Source organism: Pelodiscus sinensis, chromosome 18 (assembly GCF_052426305.1).
Source record: "Pelodiscus sinensis isolate ZL-2025 chromosome 18, ASM5242630v1, whole genome shotgun sequence".
Taxonomy (NCBI): Eukaryota; Metazoa; Chordata; order Testudines; family Trionychidae; genus Pelodiscus; species Pelodiscus sinensis.
Genome location: NC_143069.1, coordinates 5,100,560 through 5,121,466, shown reverse-complemented (window position 1 = coordinate 5,121,466; position 20,907 = coordinate 5,100,560). Strand labels below are relative to the sequence as shown.

The 20,907-nt window shown below is 53.3% G+C and overlaps 1 protein-coding gene across 2 annotated transcripts in view; it reads right to left on the bottom strand.

Annotated features, from left to right (window-relative positions):
- Nucleotides 1-2,667: 2,667 nt before the first annotated feature.
- NPAS1 (neuronal PAS domain protein 1) overlaps nucleotides 2,668-20,907 on the bottom strand; it is a 119,199-nt gene continuing 100,959 nt past the window's right edge. For both annotated transcript variants that reach the window (XM_075915360.2, XM_075915361.2), the window contains 3 exons: nucleotides 20,511-20,658; nucleotides 13,969-14,075; nucleotides 2,668-8,667 (listed from right to left, as the gene is read on the bottom strand). In XM_075915360.2, coding sequence (XP_075771475.2) covers nucleotides 7,415-8,667; nucleotides 13,969-14,075; nucleotides 20,511-20,658 — 1,508 coding nt within the window. In that variant the 3' untranslated portion in view covers nucleotides 2,668-7,414. The remainder of the gene's footprint in view (nucleotides 8,668-13,968; nucleotides 14,076-20,510; nucleotides 20,659-20,907) is intronic.

Sequence of the window (20,907 nt, the reverse complement as noted above, 5' to 3'; positions counted from 1 at the left end):
CAGTCTCACGCACAGAATGGGAAGTGACTGTCTAGGAAGGAGCCCTGCAGAAAAGGATCTAGGGGTTAGAATCATAGAATAATAGGACTGGAAGGGACCTCAAGAGGTCATCGAGTCCAGCCCCCCGCCCTCAAGGCAGGACCAAGCTCCGTCTACACCATCCCTGACAGATGTCTGTCTAACCTGTTCTTAAATATCTCCAGAGAGGGAGATTCCACCACCTCCCTTGGCAATTTATTCCAATATTTGACCACCCTGACAGTTAGGAATTTTTTCCTAATGTCCAATCTAAACCTCCCCTGCTGCACTTTAAGCCCCATTACTCCTTATCCTGTCCTCAGAAACCAAGAGGAACAAATTTTCTCCTTCCTCCTTGTGACACCCTTTTAGATATTTGAAAACTGCTATCATGTCCCCCCTTAATCTTCTTTTTTCCAAATTATACAAGCCCAGTTCATGAAGCCTGGCTTCATAGGTCATGTTCTCTAAACCTTTAATCATTCTTGTCGCTCTTCTCCTGTACCCTTTCCAATTTCTCCACATCTTTCTTGAAATGTGGCGCCCAGAACTGGACACAGTACTCCAGCTGAGGCCTAACTAGTGCAGAGTAGAGCGGCAGAATGACTTCACGAGTTTTGCTTACAACACACCTGTTGATACAACCTAGAATCATATTTGCTTTTTTTGCAACAGCATCACACTGTTGACTCATATTCAACTTGTGGTCCACTATGACCCCTAGATCCCTTTCCGCCATGCTCCTTCCTAGACAGTCGCTTCCCATCTTGTATGTATGGAACTGATTGTTCCTTCCTAAGTGGAGCACTTTGCATTTCTCTTTATTAAACCTCATTCTGTTGTTGTTGGCCACAAGCTAAATATGAATTGTCAATGTGACACTGTTGCAAAAAAAAGCAAACATCATTCTGGGATGTATTAATGAGAGTGTTGTGAGCAAGACACGAGGAGTCATTCTTCTGCTCTACTCTGCGCTGATTAGTCCTGAACTGGAGTACTATGTGCAGTTCTGGGCACCACATTTCAGGAAAGGTGTGGAGAAATTGGAGAAGGTCCAGAGAAGAGCAACACAGATGACTGATGGTTTAGAAAACATGACCCATGAGGAAAGATTGAAAAGAGACATGACAGCTTTCAAATGCCGAAAAGGAGGAAAAAATTATTCTCCTTAACTTCTGATGAAAGGAAACAAGCGATGGGCTTAAACTGCAGCCAGGGAGGTTTAGGTTGGACATTAGGAAAAACTTCCTACCTGTCAGGGTGGTTAAAGACCAGAATAAATTGCCTAGGGAAGTTGTAGAATCTCCATCACTGGATCCTCCATCCAGTGGAAGATGGAAGTTGTGGAAACTCCATCAAGGATGTTTTAGATGGTGCTTGGTCCTGCTGTGAGTATCTGGGCCTGGATTTGACCTCTCCAGGTTCCTTCCATTTCGATGACTCTGCAACTCGCTTTAGAACTCAGAAGAGCTGTTGAAATGTGAAATCCGCTGCTGCTCCCTGACTCCAGGGCTCTGGCTCCGGATGTCCTCGTTCTAGACACTGTCCAGCTGCATTTCCCATTAGAGAGGTTAAAGGCTGGACCATTCCTCTGCCCAGTTCCTGTCAGTCTGAATGAGCCTTGTCAGGTATTCTTTGGAAAGTCTGATCAAGTGAACTTTGCCATCGTGAAAATCTCATTCTCCTTTAAAACTGTTAGCAAATAGCTCTCTGTTCCCGTCGTCATTAGAAATACAGCGGGTGCTTCTTCACAGAACTGTGCTACTGGTTGACATAACTTCTGGGCCTCGGCTATAGAGGGAGGAGCCCGTATATGAATTCCCTGGTATGAAACTGATCCCCCTTTCCCAATTTAAGGCATGTTTCCAGTCAAATGGCTATTTGTCAGAAGTGTCATGCACCCACAACTCCCATTGAAACTGGCACCCGATTGCGGCTGCCCAACTCCTTTGACAGTCAAATCTCAGATTGTTCACAAAGGCTACGTCTAGACTGGCATGATTTTCCACAAATGCTTTTAACGGAAAAGTTTTCCGTTAAAAGCATTTGCGGAAAAGAGCATCTAGATTGGCACGGACGCTTTTCCGCAAAAGCATTTTTTGCGGAAAAGCGTCCGTGGCCAATCTAGACGCGCTTTTGCGCAAAAAAGCCCCGATCGCCATTTTCACGATCGGGGCTTTTTTGCGCAAAACAAATCTGAGCTGTCTATCCTGGCCCTTTTGCACAAAAGGACTTTTGCCTGAACGGGAGCAGCACAGTATTTCCGCAAGAAGCACTGATTTCTTACATGAGATCGTCAGTGTTCTTGCGGAAATTCAAGCAGCCAGTGTAGACAGCTGGCAAGTTTTTCCGCAAAAACAGCTGCTTTTGTGGAAAAACTTGCCAGTCTAGACACAGCCAAAGAGTTTCCTTCCCCATAACCTCTGTGCTGTTCATGCTGCTCACCTGCATGTTCTGTGGCTGTTCCGTGGCATTTCGTTCCTTTCACAGTTTCTTCTAATTAAACCAAAAGGGGAAAGAGAAGTCTGTAATCAGCGTCAGGTGTGACTGCTTTGGGTGTTTGTGAAGAAAGATCTCCAGGCACGGGTCTCTTGCTAACTCTGTAAGAGCCCTTTATATTAGAAGCTGAGAAACAAGTAGATTCTCTCACTCTTTTTTAAAATTTTATTTTATTTTCATTGAAATCCTGGACTGCAGAAAGCCGCAGCAATGACACCAACCAGTAAATGACGGAAGTTACCTTCATCTGACAAATGGGAATGGAAAAATAAAAACAAAAAACCTACACAGAGATCCTTTAGCAAAAGCTACAGAAAAGGAACACGGCGTACAAGTGCTACTGTTTGGCGGTGGGACGGGTCCTTTTTTAAAACAATTATACACATCTCTTTTTTTTTAATAAGTGCTAAAAGTCATGGCATCAGTTTACCTTTTTAAGGGCAGCCAATGGAATTGTCTCTCTGCATCCTTTTTGTTCTCCTAGCTTGTCTGGGCGTACGGAGGGGAGGTGGCTCTGTTCCCAACCTGAGGGCGTATTTTTGTTAGGGCTGGGATGGTTCAGTCGAAGGGCTGTGTTTGCATGGAGGTGGGGTAGGGGGTAGATTGTTTGAAAGAGGCGCCATAGTACAATGCAAGACTTTCAAACTAGTCACTGGTCCAAATCCAACCCAGCATGACCATGCGCAATGCTCTCTGGTGGGCAGGGCCCAGTGGGACATGAGTTGATCATAATTTAGTTTCCCTTGGCAGTTCCTCCTCTTGGCCATCTCAGGGCAAAAGCCATGGATTGAGCAGAGCCCAGGAATGGAGCGTTCCCCTCGTCCCTAGCGGGTGGGCTCCCCGAGGTGGGGAGAATGTGAGCAGTAGGGCCTGACACGCCTCTGCTCGTGATTAGACTTCAGTGGGCGGAGCTGTTACGCCGACAGCTCTGGAATCCTTATCGTGTAACCGTTACTCAGCAAAACATTTTTCCACTCTTCTGGGGGCTGATCAGGCCTCAATTGGAGTATTGTGTCCAGTTCAGGCCATCACATTTCAGAAGGATGTGGAGAAATTGGAGAAGTTCCACAGAAGAGCAGCAAAAATGATTCAAGACCTCGAAATCATGAGCTATGAGGGCAGACTGCAAGAATTGGGGCTTGTTTAGTTTAGAAAAGAGAAGACAGAGAGGGGACATGCTAGCGGTTTGCAAGTACCTAAAAGGGTGTCACAAGGAGGAGGGGAAAAAATTGTTCTCCTTGGCCTCTGACAGGACAAGAAGCAATGGGCTTAAGTTGCAGCAAGGGAGGTTTAAGTTGGACATTGGGAAAAACTTCCTGCCTGTCAGGATGCTTAAGCACTGGAATAAATTGCCTGGGGAGGTTGTGGAACCTCCATCACTGGAGATATTTAAGAGCAGGAAGACAAACATCTGTCAGGCCCCAGGAGGTAATATCCTGTTTAATCAATTAACAGATTAACCCTTGGGTTTAACCAGTTAAGTGATTAAGTGGGAAGGGGGGGGGGGGAACAGCTCCAGGCCTGCTGAAACAGCCCCCAGCCCACAGGGCTGCTGCCCCATGCAGAGGGACCAGGGGGGTGGGTGGCAGCAGCCCTGCACGGGGGGCTGCATGCAGGGATCTGCTCCCAGGCGCTGCTTAACTCAGTAAAGGTGATGCTGACCAGGTAACTGGTGACCCATTCACATCCCTAATCAGGGATGATCTAGACCGGGGTGGGCAATAATTTTTTTGCCGTGGGCCATTTCGGAAATTTTTGAAGTGGCCCCGGGCCACACAGGAAGGGGCGGGGCCAACATATTTCCAGTTTCCCCACCCCCAGATAATGATTGGTCTGGGGCTGAGGGAGTGCCTTTGGCCCCCCCCCCCAAGTTCCTCCAAGGTGCCCATGCCCCTGGCGTGGGAGGAGACTTCCCTCACTCCCCTGCTCCTAGGCCAATTAGAGCCTGGGGGTGGGGGTAGCACACGACGACACCTCCGCTCTCCCCCCTCCCCTGCCAGCAGCATGCGACACTTCAAAGCAGTGTGCTCCTGACAGGGCAGAAGGAGGCTTCGCATGCTCCCCCGTCCCAGGACAATGAGGGCCTGGGGGTGGGGGAGTGTGCAAAGCCTCCCCCACCACCTACCCCCCGCCCTGAGAGCAGTGCACAGCGCTTCAAAATGCCATATGCTCCTGGCAGGGTGGGAGGAGGCGTCGCGTGCTCCTCTGCCCCCAGGCCTTAAATGGGATGGGGAAGCATCAGGGCCGCCTCTGACCTAGACGGCGCTTGGTCCTGCCAGGAGGGCAGGGACTGGCCTTGATGATCGCTCGAGATTCCTTCCAGTTCTAGGATTCTGTGCCTAGACCCCGCATGACCTACAGGCCTGGGGAAGGTGGGTGTTCGCTGGCGGGTCCTATTCATGCGAAAGGGATGCTGCCGACTTCTTAACTTTTGACTTGGGGGTCAACGCGCTCATCTGGGCTGTGGAGGATCTTGGTTCAAAACCCCCTCTGCGAGATGGGAGAGGATTTGAATAGGGCTCTCCTGCCTTTCCACTGTGGCCTAACCAATGGCTCTTCTGATGTCAGGCTCAGTTTCTCCTGGAGGAAATTGTTCACCTTTTGGAGCCAGGGGGCCTGGCCTGGGGGGCTCGCACTGCCTGGGAGGGTGCCCTAAACACCCCTGCCCGTTCTCTCACTCGCCAGTCAAACGACCATTGACGTTTTGGTGGAGTATCTTCCAAGCAACACAGACAAGAGAGTGCAAAGGCTCTTGCTGTAGCTTAAAGCAAATACGATTTGCGGCTGTCCAGGCTGGATTTCAGCGAGGGGTTTGGTGCAGGCCTCGCACGACGAGGTGCTGAATCTACTGCAAGCCGGGAAGAGGTCTCAGCCCTTCCTAGGGAAAAGGCCCTGCCGTGAAAACGGCGGTGACAAGCACAGGAAGTCCCCACCAGCGAGCAGAGACCGAGCCGCCAGAACAGCCTGCTAACAACTTTCTTTGTATCCAGCTTCCATTCATCCATCCTTGAATGGGGGGAAAACACCCAGTGGCGTTGGGGGAGAAGCCTCTTTTCTTGCCAATTTCCTCGCCTCCCAAGGAGGAATAAAAGGAATTGTACTCAGGCGCAGCGGGGAATCGTAGAAGGTCCAGCTATGGACCGGCAAGACTGGCCAGGTGCCCCAGAGGGAATGAACAGAACAGGCCATCTCCTAGGGTTGCCTGGTATCCGGTTTTCACCCGGACGGTCTGTTATTTGGGTCTCCCGTCAGGTAAAAAAACCAGAAAATACCAGACACGTGAAATGTCCGGTATTTTCTGTTTCCCTTGGATGGAAGCCTGGCGGGGACAATTTTCCCCTGATGCATCTGGCGGGAACAGGGGAGTGAGGAGCATGGGGCCATTTAAAGGCGCAGCGCCTTTTTTTTCCCCCTCAATAACGTTGGTCTCCCCCTTTTTTTTCCCCTCAAAATAATTTTTTCCCGGTGGCTTTTTTTGGGGAGGAAGGGGATGTTCGGTATTTTTTGTTAAACCACTGGCAACCCTACCATCACCAAGGGATCCGCCCTCTGCCAACCACTCCCAAAGAGCAAAACTCTCACTCTCTCTTTCGCTAATAATCTGCTGGGGAAAGCACTTGAGCATATCTCGCCCTGACATATCGCTGGGCCAAACTGCTTGACGGGTCAGGAAACAGGCAGAAGTGGCCAGTGAGTCCAGGGTATAGCTGTGTGCTCTGTAGCTCTCGACATGACTGGAACTTCCAAGTCGAAGAGGCCGACAGGGTCGGGAGGCATAAGAGAAGCAGCCACCGGGAGGTAGAAGATGGAGGCGGTGCGGGATGGATGCTTTGTCGGACACCCTGAAGCAGCTAAGGAGAGACTGTCAGCCACAGGCCCAACCAAAGAGTTTGGGGGCCCAACGCAAGATGCTGGGAGTGGGGCCCCAGGCCCAGCGGGTGGATGGTGAATATTCAGTAGCACAGGGCCCCAGGCCTTTGCCTTGCTCGCCTTGCTCTAGGGCCGGGCCTAGTCAGCCACCTCATTTTTCCTTCCCTGTCGATCAGGGTAAGCCTCTGGCTTTGCTACTCATGCCCTCCCTGCCCTGTTTGCCCCACAGATTTCCTGGGTAGCTGCACCCACTGGCTCCAATTTGCGTTGCTCTCTCTTTGTCTTCGCTTCCCCAGACCCTCTTCTGCTCTCGGTTACCATGGAACCGCTCCAGATTTTACCCCGGGTAACAGAACAGGAACAGAATCCGGCCCCCCCGCTGCAACAACGCGGATGACACTCAGTGAGGATTGATTAATATTGATACAGCAATGTGACGCGGGAAAAGTACCACGGGCCAGACCCTCCACCGGCTGCAATTGCTATGGAAATTAGTGTGGGACCGGGCCACACGATGAGCGCAAAGCGTCCTTTTTCCCATGCACCATTATGCATTCATGGGAGAAAGGGCAAAGAGGTGAAGGAAGCTCCTCCTGCTATTAAAGATTTAAATCAGCAAGGAGGGGAAACGAGTGCTTGCTGTGGCCCCGGCTTTTCCCCACAGGGCAGCTGATTTTAAGAAGTGCCGATTCCATTCTCTGGTGTGAATCTGGATGAATTCATGGCCCCGCTTTGGATTTACACCAGCGTAACAGGAGCATCTGGCCCAGGAGGGGAGAGCTCTGAAGCAAGGCGGAGAATACTGATGGGGAACACGTTTTTCTCTACTGATTTGTGCTGTGATTTAGTTGGGGGGAGGGGAACGAGACACGAGGATTGAGTCCAGAATAAAGACTTTTCCCTGCCGAAGCAGCCGGCAGCTCATGCGGGCGCGAGACCCGGAGATGAGTTTCAAAGGCGCAAGGACGTCAGCGCAGAGTCAGCGCGGGGTGGCGTCTCTACCGAGCCTCCGGAGCAGCCCCATGGCTCAGTCCTCTTTGCGCTCCGAGGCGGACAGGCTGTGGATGCCTCCGCCGGCCATGGAGAAGGGCAGCGTGGAGAACAAGGATTCGGCGGCCGTGAACACGCCCCCCGCGGCGCCCGAAAGCTGCGCCAGACCGGTGGCGCCGGCCGAGTTCCCGAAGGGCGTCACCATGTTGAGCCGCTGGATGTGATGGTACATGAGTTCCATGGAGGTCTTGGACTCCGGGCTGCCGATGTCCATGAGGTTGATTGCATGGGAGGCGGGCAGTACACCGCCGGGCACAGCTAGGGTCACGTCGGCAGGGGCGTACCGGATAGTGCTGGTGGTGTAGAGGCTCTGGGAGCCCGTGGTGCTGGCGAGCCCGTGGTGCCCACCGAGCTGATGCACCAGTGGGAGGACCATGTTCCCCGCGTGGAATCGCTGAAGCGCCTCCATCTCGCCGGGATAGACCAGGGGGGCAAAGGGTGTCGAGGTGGTCCTCTCCTCGCAGGGCGAACCCGAGAGCGGCGGGGAGAGCGTCTCGGCCGAAGGGGCCGACAGCACCGCCCGGGGGGAGGTGCTGAAGGGGGCCTTAGCCAAGCCCCCACTGCTGTCCATCTCCGGAGGGGTGAGCACTGAGTCCGGGATGGAGACGTACAAGTGGGAAGAGGCTTGCCTCAGAATGGGCTTCTCCAGGCTAAGTGCTTTGCTCACAGTGTAGGCGGCTCCCTCGTGGGCATCCCGGGCGGAGGGGTAGGTCCACGGGGAGGCCTTGTCGTACTTGGGAGCCTGGCTCTGCTCCGTCTTAATGCTAAGCGCCGCGCCGGCTTTCGGTGGGTAGCTCCTCTGCGTCTGGATGACGGAGGCGAACTCTGATGTGCAGGGCCGGCTCGGCCCCGCGTTCCTCCCTGCCGCCATATTGTACCCGTTTGCCCTCCTCTCCAGCGGCGGGGGCGAGGGGGCAGGCTCCTCCTCGCTGCCGCTCTCCGACTCCTCCGTGCTGGCGAGCGAGGCCATGTGGGGAGGGCTTTCCGCCTGGAACTCCAGCTTGATCCGTTTGCTCTGGGGCCCCCGGCGCCGCTCGGTGTCGCTTGCCCCGGCTTCCTCCGAAGTCTCCTCGTCCTTGTAGCTCGTGTCCGGGCTGCTGGCATCGTTCTCCGCCATGGAGCAACGGGCCCCATTGTCCAGCGTGCTCCGGGAGTAGCCTTTGGCCAAGGCCCCAGCCATCTTGGGCAGAAACTGCTCCCCCTGCTTGCCTTCCGGCCCACGGTCGCTCTCTGGGAGGGGCAAAGAGAAAACAGATTAAGGAGGAGCGGGGGGCTGAACTGAGGCTGCTTTGGGCCAGTAGGGAATGAGTTTGGTTTATCAAAAAAATATTTTTCCAGAGAGAACCCCTCCAAAATGGAAGTTCAATCCCATTTTATCCTTCCACAGCCTCAGGGCACACGCAAGACGAACAAGACCCAAAGGGGTTTAACACATTATGGCAGGGAAAAGTCAACGTGGCGTGTTTCCCCCAACATCGTGTCCTTCCCGCTGGGACAGGCCTGCTCCCTAGCCTTACAGCAACAGAGGAGAGGAAATGGTTAACTTCTTTTCTTCCATTGGGGTATTACAATGCCCTTTCCTAGTGTAGCCTGGGCTCTTCACCCCGGCTCTGACGGAGTAACCAATATGCACAGGTCTGTGCGCTAACCGCTAGCCCAACCTACCTCTGTCCAGGGATGGCTGTAGCATGAATGCAATATGATCCCTTCATGCTCTAGGTGGGTTAAGGGCCCAGCGTTGGAGCCTATCTGTAGGGCACTACATTGGAGGTGGGGAAATGCTTTTAGGGTTTCATCTATTCCGTTCCTCACTAAGGGCGAGTTCTGGTTCTTCCCTACTGGTCAGAAAATGGGTATTTTCCATGGAATTGTTGTTAATTAGCGCCAGCTCGGCTTGGAAAGATTAGTTTTCTGTTGGTAAATGCTGATTTCACTGTTTTCACATGCAAACGGATGAAATAGTATTTCCATCAATAATAACAGAAATGTACAGCCAGGCAAAGTAAGACAAATGCTGCCAGAGAACCTACTAGAGTTTGATGTAAAGCTACTTAGTATGTTTGCATATGCATATATATTGTGTAGATGTGTTTTAACGGTCATAAAGCTTCAACGCTTTAAATTTCAGTGTTTCCTGTTAATTGCTAGTTGTCTGATGCCCCGGAGTTTCTCTCACAATGTAGAAAATTTAAATTGATTGAATATTTTCAGCATTTCAAACATTTTTGTGTGTGTTGAAATTCTAAATAGAGCCCCGCAAATCCGCAGCTATCTGCTGTATATCTGAGGGTGTCTGCATCCTTGGATATGGAGGTAGATATCCGTGGATCATTTTTTTGCGTGGATATGGATGCAGGTACACATTTTGTAGCCATGCGGGGCTCTAATGATAAAATCTGAATCCTGTCAAGCTGAAAAAACCACAGTCAATTATTTTGTCTGTTTCTTACAGCAAATTTTATTTTTTCCCATCCACTTGGAATACAAAAAAAAAAAAAAAATCAGCAAAAAAACCAAAACAATTTGGAAATGCTGCCACTGTGCCTCATGGGAGTTGTACTTTGAATGACTCCTGTGTCTACTGCCTGTGGGCCAGGCTCTCTGGTGGACTATATTTCCCATGATGCATCAGGGTCTTGCCTATTGCAGAAGGGAGGTTATGCACTCTGGACGTCCTTAGCTTTGGTGCATCATGGAAGATACAGTCTAGCCATAGAGTCCAGCTCATACAGGAGAAAGGGGACATGAGACAACCAAACTACAGTCTCCACGAGGTTCTGCAGTATCAGAATAGTTGTAGTTTTAGACGAGCTATTTTTTAATGCACCAGTTTAAGGTTACCACAGGACACAGACAATCTGAAAAATTGGGTTTCCATAAAACCCCAACTTTGTATCTGAACACTGTTTTAATGGGACACTTTGGACCAATTGTAATACTGCCTTCTGGCCCAGCCATGCCTGGGCTTACCCTCCACTCAGCCGCAGCGGCTCTGGCTGTGCTGCGTTTCTCACACAGAACAGCTACGTCTACACTGGCATGATTTTCCTGAAATGCTTATAATGGAAAAGTTTTCCGTTAAAAGCATTTTCGGAAAAAGCGCATCTAGATTGGCAGGATGCTTTTCCGGAAAAGCGTCCGTGCCAATCTAGACACGCTTTTCCGCAAAAAAGCCCCGATCGTCATTTTCACGATCGGGGCTTTTTTGCGGAAAAGAAATCTCTGCTGTCTACACTGGCCCTTTTCCAGAACAGTTTTCCGGAAAAGGACTTTTGCCCGAACGGGAGCAGCATAGTTCTTCCGGAAAAGCACTGATGATTTTACATTAGATCGTCAGTGCTTTTCCGGAAATTCAAGGGGCCAGTGTAGACAGTTGGCAAGTTATTCCGGAAAAGCGGCTGATTTTCTGGAATAAGTGGCCAGTGTAGACACAGCCAACCAGGCTTTCGGGCCGCTCTCTGAAATAAGATGCATGGGGTTCCCTGTCCACGGAACTACAGCAACACGTGGGCAGGGAGGGAGACGGTATCTGGACTGGAAAGATGTTTTTGTTGGCGTGTGGCTAGTGTCAGCTAATAGGAAGCAATGGTATGTGATGGCCGACGCTGTCTCAACCGGTTCCCCGTACTCCCCCATTCCTCTGTCTCCAGGGGCTGACTCCTGGTGTTTAATGGGATTTTCAGCTCCCTGGGGCTGTTTGTACAACACCTCAGATAGTGGGGCCTTGGCATGTGACTGGAGCTACCGTAATACACCTGCTCACAAGCACCTAGCTCAGTGGGGTCCTGGTTTCTGGGTGGGGCGTCGAGGCCCTACCGTAATGTACCTAATATCAGCAACTGGTGAGAGTGAAAGATGACCAAGCAAGCCAGCCAAACACGAGTCATTGGTGGATGCCGGGAGAGTGGTGCTGACCGAGCAGGACTCTGGGACTGTGTCTAGACTACACCTCTCTGTCGACAGAGAGATGTAGATTAGGCACGTCGAAATTGCTAATGAAACCGGGATTTAAATATCCCACGCCTCATTAGCATAAACTCGGCCACCGCTTTTTTTCAAAACGGAAGTTTTTTTTAAAAAAACCCGGCAGTCGAGATGCAGAGCTGTCGAAAATAACGCCTTTTTCGACAGATCATGTATTCCTCCAAAAATGAGGTTTACAGGATCTGTCACAAAAGGCTTTATTTTTGACATCCGCATCTAGACTGCCGTTTTTTTTTCTAAAAAAACTCAGTTTCGAAAAAAAAGCAGCAGCCTTGTTGATGCTAATGAGGCGCGGGGTATTTAAATCCCAGCTTCATTAGCAATTTCGATGTGCCTAATCTACATCTCTCTGTAGATCTACACAGCACCCTTGCCACGACATAAGCTTATTTCGAGTTAATTCCGAAATAACTCACTATTCCGAAATGCCCCTTCGCCCTCGTGGAACATGGGTTACCGGGACGTTGGAACAAGCCGCCCCTTATTTCGAAATCTATTTCGAAATAACAGGCTGCTTCAATAGACATGGAACAGCTACTTTGAGATGCTTCCGGTACCCCAAAATAGCGCCGCAGTGTAGACGTACCCTGGCGGACCATACATTGGCATGTGCCTAGGGATGCTGATACACTGACCTGCCTTCCAGTGCGGTGCACAGAGGAGGGTGCATGTCATTCAGATGTCACCTGCCCCCCAGCTTTAGCCCTGTGAGCCTTGGGGTTCCAGAGAGCCCTTCCGAGACGCTGTAAGATTTGAGAGCTAGGAGCGGGGGGCTGGGAGGTGGGGGTTAGATTGGGAACGTGGGAGCCAGGACTCCTGAGTGCTCTGCTGTGAGGACAATCATTCCTTATGTCCCGGGAAGTTGCATGAATTAATGTCTGAAAAGTGCTTTGAGATCCTCACATGAAAAGCAGGGGAGAGGGGGGACGTGTGCGCCGGTGTTCTGCGCGGGAGGCTGTCACCAGGAGCCTGGCAAAAGGATGCCGACATGGAGTGTTTGCGACCCCCCGGGAACTGATCCAAAGTTTCTATTATCGCTGGAATTCGCCTCCCCTGACACACACACTCTGACCCTCCCGCAAAGGCTCCTCCCTTGGCCTGTCACACTGTGTTATCTCAGAGCATGACACTGCCGTGTAACTTATCGCAGGCCAAGAGAGGTTAATTAAGATGAGGCTTGTCTGGTGTGAAATGAATGATGCTTCGCCCCGCTGCGGCAGCCTTCCCCTGAGGATCTTAAAGCACCGTACAAGCTTTCAGTCACAAAGCCTCCTCAGACTTGCCCCCGCAATGGGTACGACAGACTCCTCCATGGGTGAAATACATTGTCTGCCGGGACAGCGGGGGGTTGCAGCAGCCAGTGAAAAGCCACAGAAGGGCAAGGAAGGGAAGATGAACCCAGCAATTACAGAAGGATCCTTAAAGGAAGGAGGTGTGGGTGTGGGGGGGGTGTTAAGTATGTGCCGTCAGATCTCATAGCTAGTGTGTGTGTGTGTGTTAAGGATGCACAGTCAGATCCCATAGCTCGTGTGTGTATGTGTGTGTATTAAGGATGCACAGCCAGATCCCATAGCTAGTGTGTGTGTGTGTGTGTGTGTGTGTGTGTATTAAGGATGCACAGCCAGATCCCATAGCTTGTGTGTGTGTGTGTGTGTATGTATTAAGGATGCACAGCCAGATCCCATAGCTAGTGTGTGTGTGTATTAAGGATGCACAGCCAGATCCCATAGCTTGTGTGTGTGTGTGTGTGTGTGTATTAAGGATGCACAGCCAGATCCCATAGCTTGTATGTGTGTGTGTGTGTGTGTGTGTGTATTAAGGATGCACAGCCAGACCCCATCGCTGGTGTGAATCACCGGAGCTGTGCTACAGTCAGCGCTCCACTGATTTGCGCCAGTGGAGGAGATGCCCTCAGGCTGCGGATGAAAAGTAGCCATGAGCATGTCAGGGTTTCATTTTTACCCCTTATCTACAAGCCCAAATTTCCCCCACCCAGACCCGTTGCAGGATGCCCTCTGGAGTCAGGAATGACTTTGAAGTGAGAGCGTCCCATATCCCATCCCATCCCATCCTCCTTCAGCGCCCTTCAGCCTCCCAGAACCACAGTGGGGCTAGGAATAACTCAGGAGAACGAGCACCCCCACTGACTCATGTCCATTTCTTCAGTTAATCCCTGCATGGTGGGTCCATTGGCTAAGCCAAAGCTAAATGACCCATCGCAGTACAACAACGAGCTGGAGGTCTGGTAGACTGGAGCATTGGCTCCGGCAGCAGCCACCAATCAGGGTGCTGATATCAGTATTCTCACTATGCTCCCCCATCCTTGTGCAGAATAAATTTTGTTGTGTCCACATGTGCAGATGTGCACCACCCATAGGCACACATGCTGCCAGCTGTGGGCACTTTGCTAATCAGCTGGGCAGCATTTGAATCTCTTGGATGACTGCCCAAGCACTAACTCACAGGGAATACTGCTGCTAACCTGCAGGGCCTGAACTAAGGCAGACTGTACCAGAACGTGCCCTGGTGCTGGGCACAGGCTTTTACCTTTGAAGTCTGGTTCCAAGTCGGACATGTCGGAGGCATCGGTCTGTCGGGCTGGCATCCCAGGCAGCTGGAAGACGTCCAGGGCCATGCTCTTACACTCGGGTTTGCTACAAAGGTTTGGCAAAAGGAAATCAGAGATCAGGCTGTTCCCTCCCATGATGAGGTTTCGGTAGCAGCGGGAGGCAGTATGGGCTAGTGCTTAGAGCAGGGAACTCTAGAGTCATGAGGCCTGGGTTTGAATTCAGGTTTGGCTCTGGAAGGGAAGTGGGGACTAGTGGTTAGAGTAGGGGAGGAGGGGACTACATTTCCTGAAACTTTGTCTACATTAGAAACTGCACAGCAGTACACCTGTAACAAACCCACCTTGCTGAGAGCTAGTAGCTGGAAAAATTGTACCCAGCACTCCCTGCATGGGAATTTAGATCAACTGAACTGTGTCTCTCAGGGGTGCGAATATTTCACGTCGCTGAGTTGATCTAACCCTCTACTGTAGCCGAGCCCAGAGTGTCTCTGCATAGACATACCCAGGAGATTTAGGAACCCATGGGTTTAGGCGCCACCTTTGAAAAGGTCAGTGGGCATCTAAACGGTGGACTTAGGTAACTGCCCAAAGTCACAGGCGGGGTGCGATGGAGCGGAGAATTTTATCCAGATCCCTTGTGGCCCAGTGGAGTATTCCTGCCCTCGAGCCACCCAAGACAGGGCCTCCTTGGTGGACTGCTAAGCCTGCCGGGAGGCGCCCCTGGAGCCCCTCACAAAAGAACCGAAGAAGGAAAACTTGGTTTCAAGCTGACACAGCCAGCCACCTGCAGGCTGCTCTCTGCTAAACAGCCCCTCTAGGGCTATCGCCTTATTGTCCAAGAACAAACAAGGACAGATTGGAAATCGCACGCGCTCGCTTTTAGAAAACCGCCAGCTTTGGGCTTTCATTGTTTCTGGATGGGCAGAGTTGGAGCCGATTCAAATGCACCATCCCCTGTGAAGAGCTCTGCCAGAGCGCCGCGTGGGGGTGGGGGGGGGGAAGGGGGAAAGCCCAGGGCCAACTCCCCCCCTGGTGTAACACCCACTGCTGCACGGTGAGAGGCAGGGTGGGAGCCCAGGAGTGCCACATGCCCAGCCTCCGCCCTGGCTGTATCAGCAGGGATCCCAGGATCCCAGAGCGCTTAACGATAAGGAAGCCAGCTGCGCGCCGTGGCAGCCATCACAAGGCTCTGGTCTCACAGAAGCTGAAACTGGACATGTTATTCTAAGTATTAGGTTTCGCGTTCTAAGCTGCGAGGAGAACCCAGGAGTCCCAGTCCCCGTCTGTAGCCACGGGGCCACTTCCTCCTAGACCCGGGAAGAGAATGTCTAGGCCCAGATGCTAATCACTGACTTGCACCGTCCTCCCAGGGTTAGCCATAAAAACCCAGGAGTCCAGATGCCCCCAAGCCGTCTCTGGCAATCACAGTCCTATCCCATGTAACAGTATAGGACAGGGGTGGCCAACCCATCAAACGAAGAGAGCCAAAACAGCAACGGAAAAATGCAAAGAGCAACACCAGAATTGTTGAGCAAAAAAAAAAAAAAAAAACGCTGTCCCTTTAAAAATCATGGGTTAGGCTTTTTTTGGCCACAGCAGGATCCTGCCAACCAATACCATCTTGCCGTGCCCGATGACTCCCCTGCACCTGGTGAGCACAGGGAGCCAGAGGCTGTTGGCCGTTTCTAGGTGTTGCGAGCTTCACTTTCAGGAGTGGACAGCCGCGGGCTGGCCACCCTGGGTATAGGGAATAACCACTAGTCATTCTTCCTCCTCCTTCCAAGCCAGCTCTGCTTGGCGCATGACTAGCTCCGGGAGGGTGCCCCCGAGAAAGACCAGCTGACGGAGGGCTGAGTTGGGTTGGGGAGACTTTTCCATGCCTTTCAGCAGGCGCGTCTTCCCAGCAAAAAGAAAGTAAATAAGTTTCCATTCCAGGAAGGCTGAGAGAAAGTTAATTAGTCTCTGTAATTACAGCACTAATTAACTAAAATACTAATCACCCTGACAAATCATACACTGGTATCTGTAATTACTTACAGGATTAGCATAATAATACCTCCTTTTGCTTTAGCGGGGGAAAAAAACAGCCATTAATAACCATCTGTTGTAGTCATTCATATATTAATTTATTTTAGATATAAAAAAAAAAACCCACTTGCCAGAGAATGTGTATAATTCTGGAGTTGCTTTAATGGCGCAGGTGGGGGAGAGAGACTCCAGATGAGTGGCGGGTTTTGCGAGGCCACACCCACCCTGCAATGTTTGCTCAGAGCCCTTCGCTGAAGCTATGGAGGCCAGTAATCAAATAAGGTTGCCAGATACCGTCACAAAAAATCCCAAACAGGCAGGGAAAAATTGGTTGAGCAAAAAAAAAATAGTCACTGCGCCTTTAAATTACTGCGCTCCATACTCCTTGCTCCCTCCACCCCCCCCCCTCGCAGACACCGCTAGCCATCCGTCCGAGGAAAACAGAAAATACCGGACATTTTTTTTGTTTTTTTTTTTACCGGACAAAAGGCCAAAATACTGAACTGTCTGGGTGAAAAGTGGACACCTGGCAACCCTCTGACCAAAACGTATAGACTCCAAAGCCAGAAGGGACCTCGGTGGTGTATTCTCAACCCCCCAGCCTTGCACAGGCCAGAGCACTGGCTCCAAATCCTTGCGGGAGCTGATCTTTTAGGAAAACATCCCGTCTTGAGTTTTAAAAATTGTCTGGGATGGAGACTCCCACGTGACCCCGGGTGAGTTGCTCCCATAGGTAATTGCGCCTTCTTTTCAGCCTGAATTTGTCTGGCTTCCACTTCAGGGGACACAGCGCGGGGTCCTCTCTCGGCTGAATCTCTGCTGCGAAGCACCAGGCATCGCTAATCTGAGGGCCTGTCTCTCCCGGGAGGGACACTGACAACCCCTTGCCTGGGCCTGGTGCAAATGCCCCGGGGACCTCCTGCTCAGGCAACTACACTCGGGGTGTACCCACACTCCAGCTGTTCGGAGCACTGAAAATGGCAGCGTGGCCGCAGCCGTGGGAGCTGCTTGAGTGGGGTCCCCGGGCAGTCTCGCCCACGCCACAGTCCGAGCTGTGCGGGTCCCGCTGCAACTCCAGGCGTGCCAGCTCGTGTCTGCCCGCCTGCGTGGGAAGCGCCCTTCCCCCTGCTCCGGAGACGGGCTGTGTCAAGAGCCCTAGCGCCCAGTCCTAGTTCTGCCAGGGGACGTTGGTGTCCTGAATCCTCCTGCAGAAAGCAACCAGTGTAAGGCCCTGAATCCCTTCAGGTCTGGGCCTTGCCTCAGTTTTTCCTCTCTCCTGCGATCACTTACTGTGGAGGCTTTGCAGCTCTCAGCCCGGTTAGGGCGGCTGCAAGACTGGCGTAACCCAGGCGGCCTCCCAGGATAGGCTAGTTTTATGGACGGCGCCGGCGTCCCTAGAATTTGCGGGGGGCACCGATGGAACCGCGGCAGCGCTGTGATTGGCTGCAGCGGGAACACACAGCTCTCACAATCACTGCTGTGTGCAATCAGCAAGCACCTCACTTCACAGGCCCCAGCATTCCATGTGTGTCACCCGTGGAACTCCTCGCCAGAGGATGTGGTGAAGGCTAGGACTTTAACAGGGTTCAAAAAAGAGCTGGATAGCTTCATGGAGGTTAGGTCCATCCATGGCTATTAGGGATGGTGTCTCTAGCCTCTGTTTGTCTGGAAATGAGTGACATGAGGATTCCCTGTTCTGTTCCCTCCCTTTGGGGGCACCTGGCATCCGCCACTATTGGCAGACAGGACACTGGGCTGGATGGACCTTTGGTCTGACCCAGGCTGGCCATTCTTATGAGTAGCACCACTGCCAAACAAACCACGTGGCTGGAAACCAGCGGGATCTGGAGACCTCCCGCATGGGCAACGGTGAACAAAATATCTTGCAGGCCACACACAGAGGGGCCACTGGGTGAGGCGCGCTGAGTGGGGAGTGGCCTCTAGTGGTTAGAGTAGACGGGTCTGAGAGTCAGGCCCTTCATGGCTGTTGCACTGAGTCTGTCATTTCCCCTCCCTGTGCCTCTGTGTCCCCATCTGACCTCACGCAGGAAGGATTCTGAGCGCTCCCGTGACAGCTGCTATTCAGGCACCCGAGGCCCTTTGACTCTGTGAGTTACGACCCCGGACCCCCTTTGAGGGCCTCTCTGGGGGGTGAAAGTAGCTTAAATGTCTCACAAGTTGTGACGTAGTGGGGGTACCTGGCTGGTTTCTATGCTGCTGGCTCTGGGGGAACCCCCACTGGCTGCCGTGGGTACCACGACCCAGCAAAACAGGATGAGTCACTATGCAAACCAGTGGCCAGACACCCCCCATGGAGAGGAACAAAGGAAGATGGAATGCTGCCTTGGCTTGGGGGCAGGGCTGGAAGTGAGGGAGTTGGTTGCTGGCTGTCGGAGGGCATGGAGGGGAGCCTAGGAGAAGGGGCTGGAGTTTAGGGGCCCAGTCTCCCCCATCCCAAGGGGGCCTGAGGCATCCTAGCCCAGTTCCTGTGACCAGACTACATCGGTGCTGCGCTGAGCTGGAGGAGCAATAAACCACCCTCAATTCCACTGGCTGGTGCAGTCTGTTTGTGCCATTTCGGGGTGCAGGAGACGGGGAACCCCCAACGCGCCGTCACACAAGTACTGTCCTATCGCAACCCCCCCCCCCCCCGGGGTCCTCGGGGCAGGGGGCTGGGGGCTGGGGAGGTTATGATAGGACACTACTTGTAAGAAATGTAAGTGTGGAATGGGGTGCAGGAAGCTCAGGGCAGAGGGTGGGAGATGTGGGGGGTGCAGGAATCAGTGCAGGGGTGGGGTTGTGGTGGGGATGCAGAGTCAGGGCAGGGGGTGGGGAAATGTGGGGGGGATGCAGAGTCAGGGCAGGGGGTGGGGAAATGTGGGGGGATGCAGAGACAGGGCAGGGGGTGGGGAAGTGTGGGGGGGTGCAGAGTCAGGGCGGGGGGTGGGGAGGTGTGGAAGGGGTGCAGGAGGCTCAGGGTAGAGGGTGGGGTTGTGGGGGGGTGCAGGAGTCTGGGTGGGGGTGGGAGATGTGGGGGATGCAGAGTCAGGGCGGGGGGGTGGGGAAATGTGGGGGGATGCAGAAACAGGGCAGGGGGTGGGGAAGTGTGGGGGGTGCAGAGTCAGGGTGGGGGGGTAGGGAAATGTGGGGGGGTGCAGAGTCAGGGCGGGGGGTGGGGAGGCGTGGGAGGGGTGCAGGAGGCTCAGGGTAGAGGGTGGGGTTGTGGGGGGTGCAGGAGTCTGGGTAGGGGGTGGGAGATGTGGGGGGTGCAGGAGTCAGGGCAGGGGGTGGAGAGGCAGGGGTGGGGGGGTTCAGGGAAGATCTGGGTGTATGGGCAGGGCTCCGGGCAGGGGTTGGGGTTGGAATGTGGGGGGCTCAGGGCGGAGGTTGGGGGGAGCTCGGAGCTGGGGGTACGGCTCTCACGCTGCCCAGCAGCTCAACCAGGGGGCACCCTGGCCTCGCTCCCCCGGCCGTCTGGCACTGAGGCTGGGCACCACGGGGGCTGGTCTGGGCTCCTATGGCGAGGGGAGGGCTGGGCCCCCCAGCACAGAAACCCAACCCCGGTGCAGCGGGCAGCCGCCTCCAGCGCCCCGCCCCCGACCCTAACCACTAGGCAGTGCTGCCTGCCTGGGCTGCCAGACGCACAGCTCCGGGCGTGGCCCGCATTGCCCCTCGGCCCCAGCAGGGAGGGGGCAATAGAGCTGCAGTCCCAGGGCCTTGCCCACACGCCGCAGCTCCGGAGACACGTCTCGCCGCAGACGAAGGGGCCGGGAGCCGAGGCGGTTTCCAGTCAGGTGCGGCGCTTCGCTCAGTGTTTAATATTCTGAGCAGCGAGAGCCGGCTCCTTGTCTGCCAGGAGCTGCCGTGACGCAGAATATTAATCACTCCAGTTCTTGCGGAGCTCTCAGCCGGCTGGGCTGAATCTGGTGGGCAGAGCTGGCCTGGGGGGCAGGACTCCTGGGGGTCTAGTCCCAGCGAGAGGAGGGGGCTTAGTGTAGAGATTAGGGTGAGGGGAGAGGCCTCCGGTCAAAACCCCTGGGTTCTGTTCCCACCTCTGACGGGGTAAGACCGTGGGCAGCTCACTGTGCCTCAGTTTCCAATGAGGCTAGTATATATTGGCCCTGCTTTCCCTGGGAGGATATAGGCCTCTAGGGACCATCTCCCGCTATGCACCCAGTCCAAGGAGGCACTGATCCTGGTTCGGTGCGATCTTAATCCAAATGCCCATAATACAATGCTTTGGGCTCCTCAGAGAGTGGGTGCACACAGCCCTGCCCTCTCCTGGATGAATTCAGAGCTGCTCAGCTGTGTGTCCTACACCCTATAAAGCCAGCAGCGAATGGGGATTCCCCCAGAGTTCCATGGGTGGCAGCTGCCTCGGCTTTTGGAGCAGGAGGCTCTGTGAATCCATCCCGATTGCCACAGCATGTCAAGCGGCGCCGCCCCCTGAGGTAGCTGGCTGACAGGTGACGACACCTCCACGTGATCTCACCTGAGGATGTAATTGACCCAGACCATATTCTTCTCGCTGGGGTTCTTGATATTGACCGAGATGGTGGCGCAGGACTGAATCCACACAAAGCCCCCGTTCTTCTGTAGCCAGCGGTAATATCTGGTCACCACCTGGCCTTTTTGCAGCACTAATGGGAAAGGAAGTTTGTTAGCTTAAGGATGTCAGGCCCCACCTACCAGAAAGGGGCTTTTACCCTCTCAAGATCCCAGGCGAGATACAGTCCCCCTTATCCCAGCCATGGCTCCCCTTGTCCTCATCTGCTGTGTCTCTTGGGGAGAGGTGGATACGTTGGCGGGTAGAAAGAGGGTCTGGCGTGATCTAGACAAATCGGAGGATTGGGCCAAAAGAAATCAGATGAGGTTCCACAAGGCCAAGC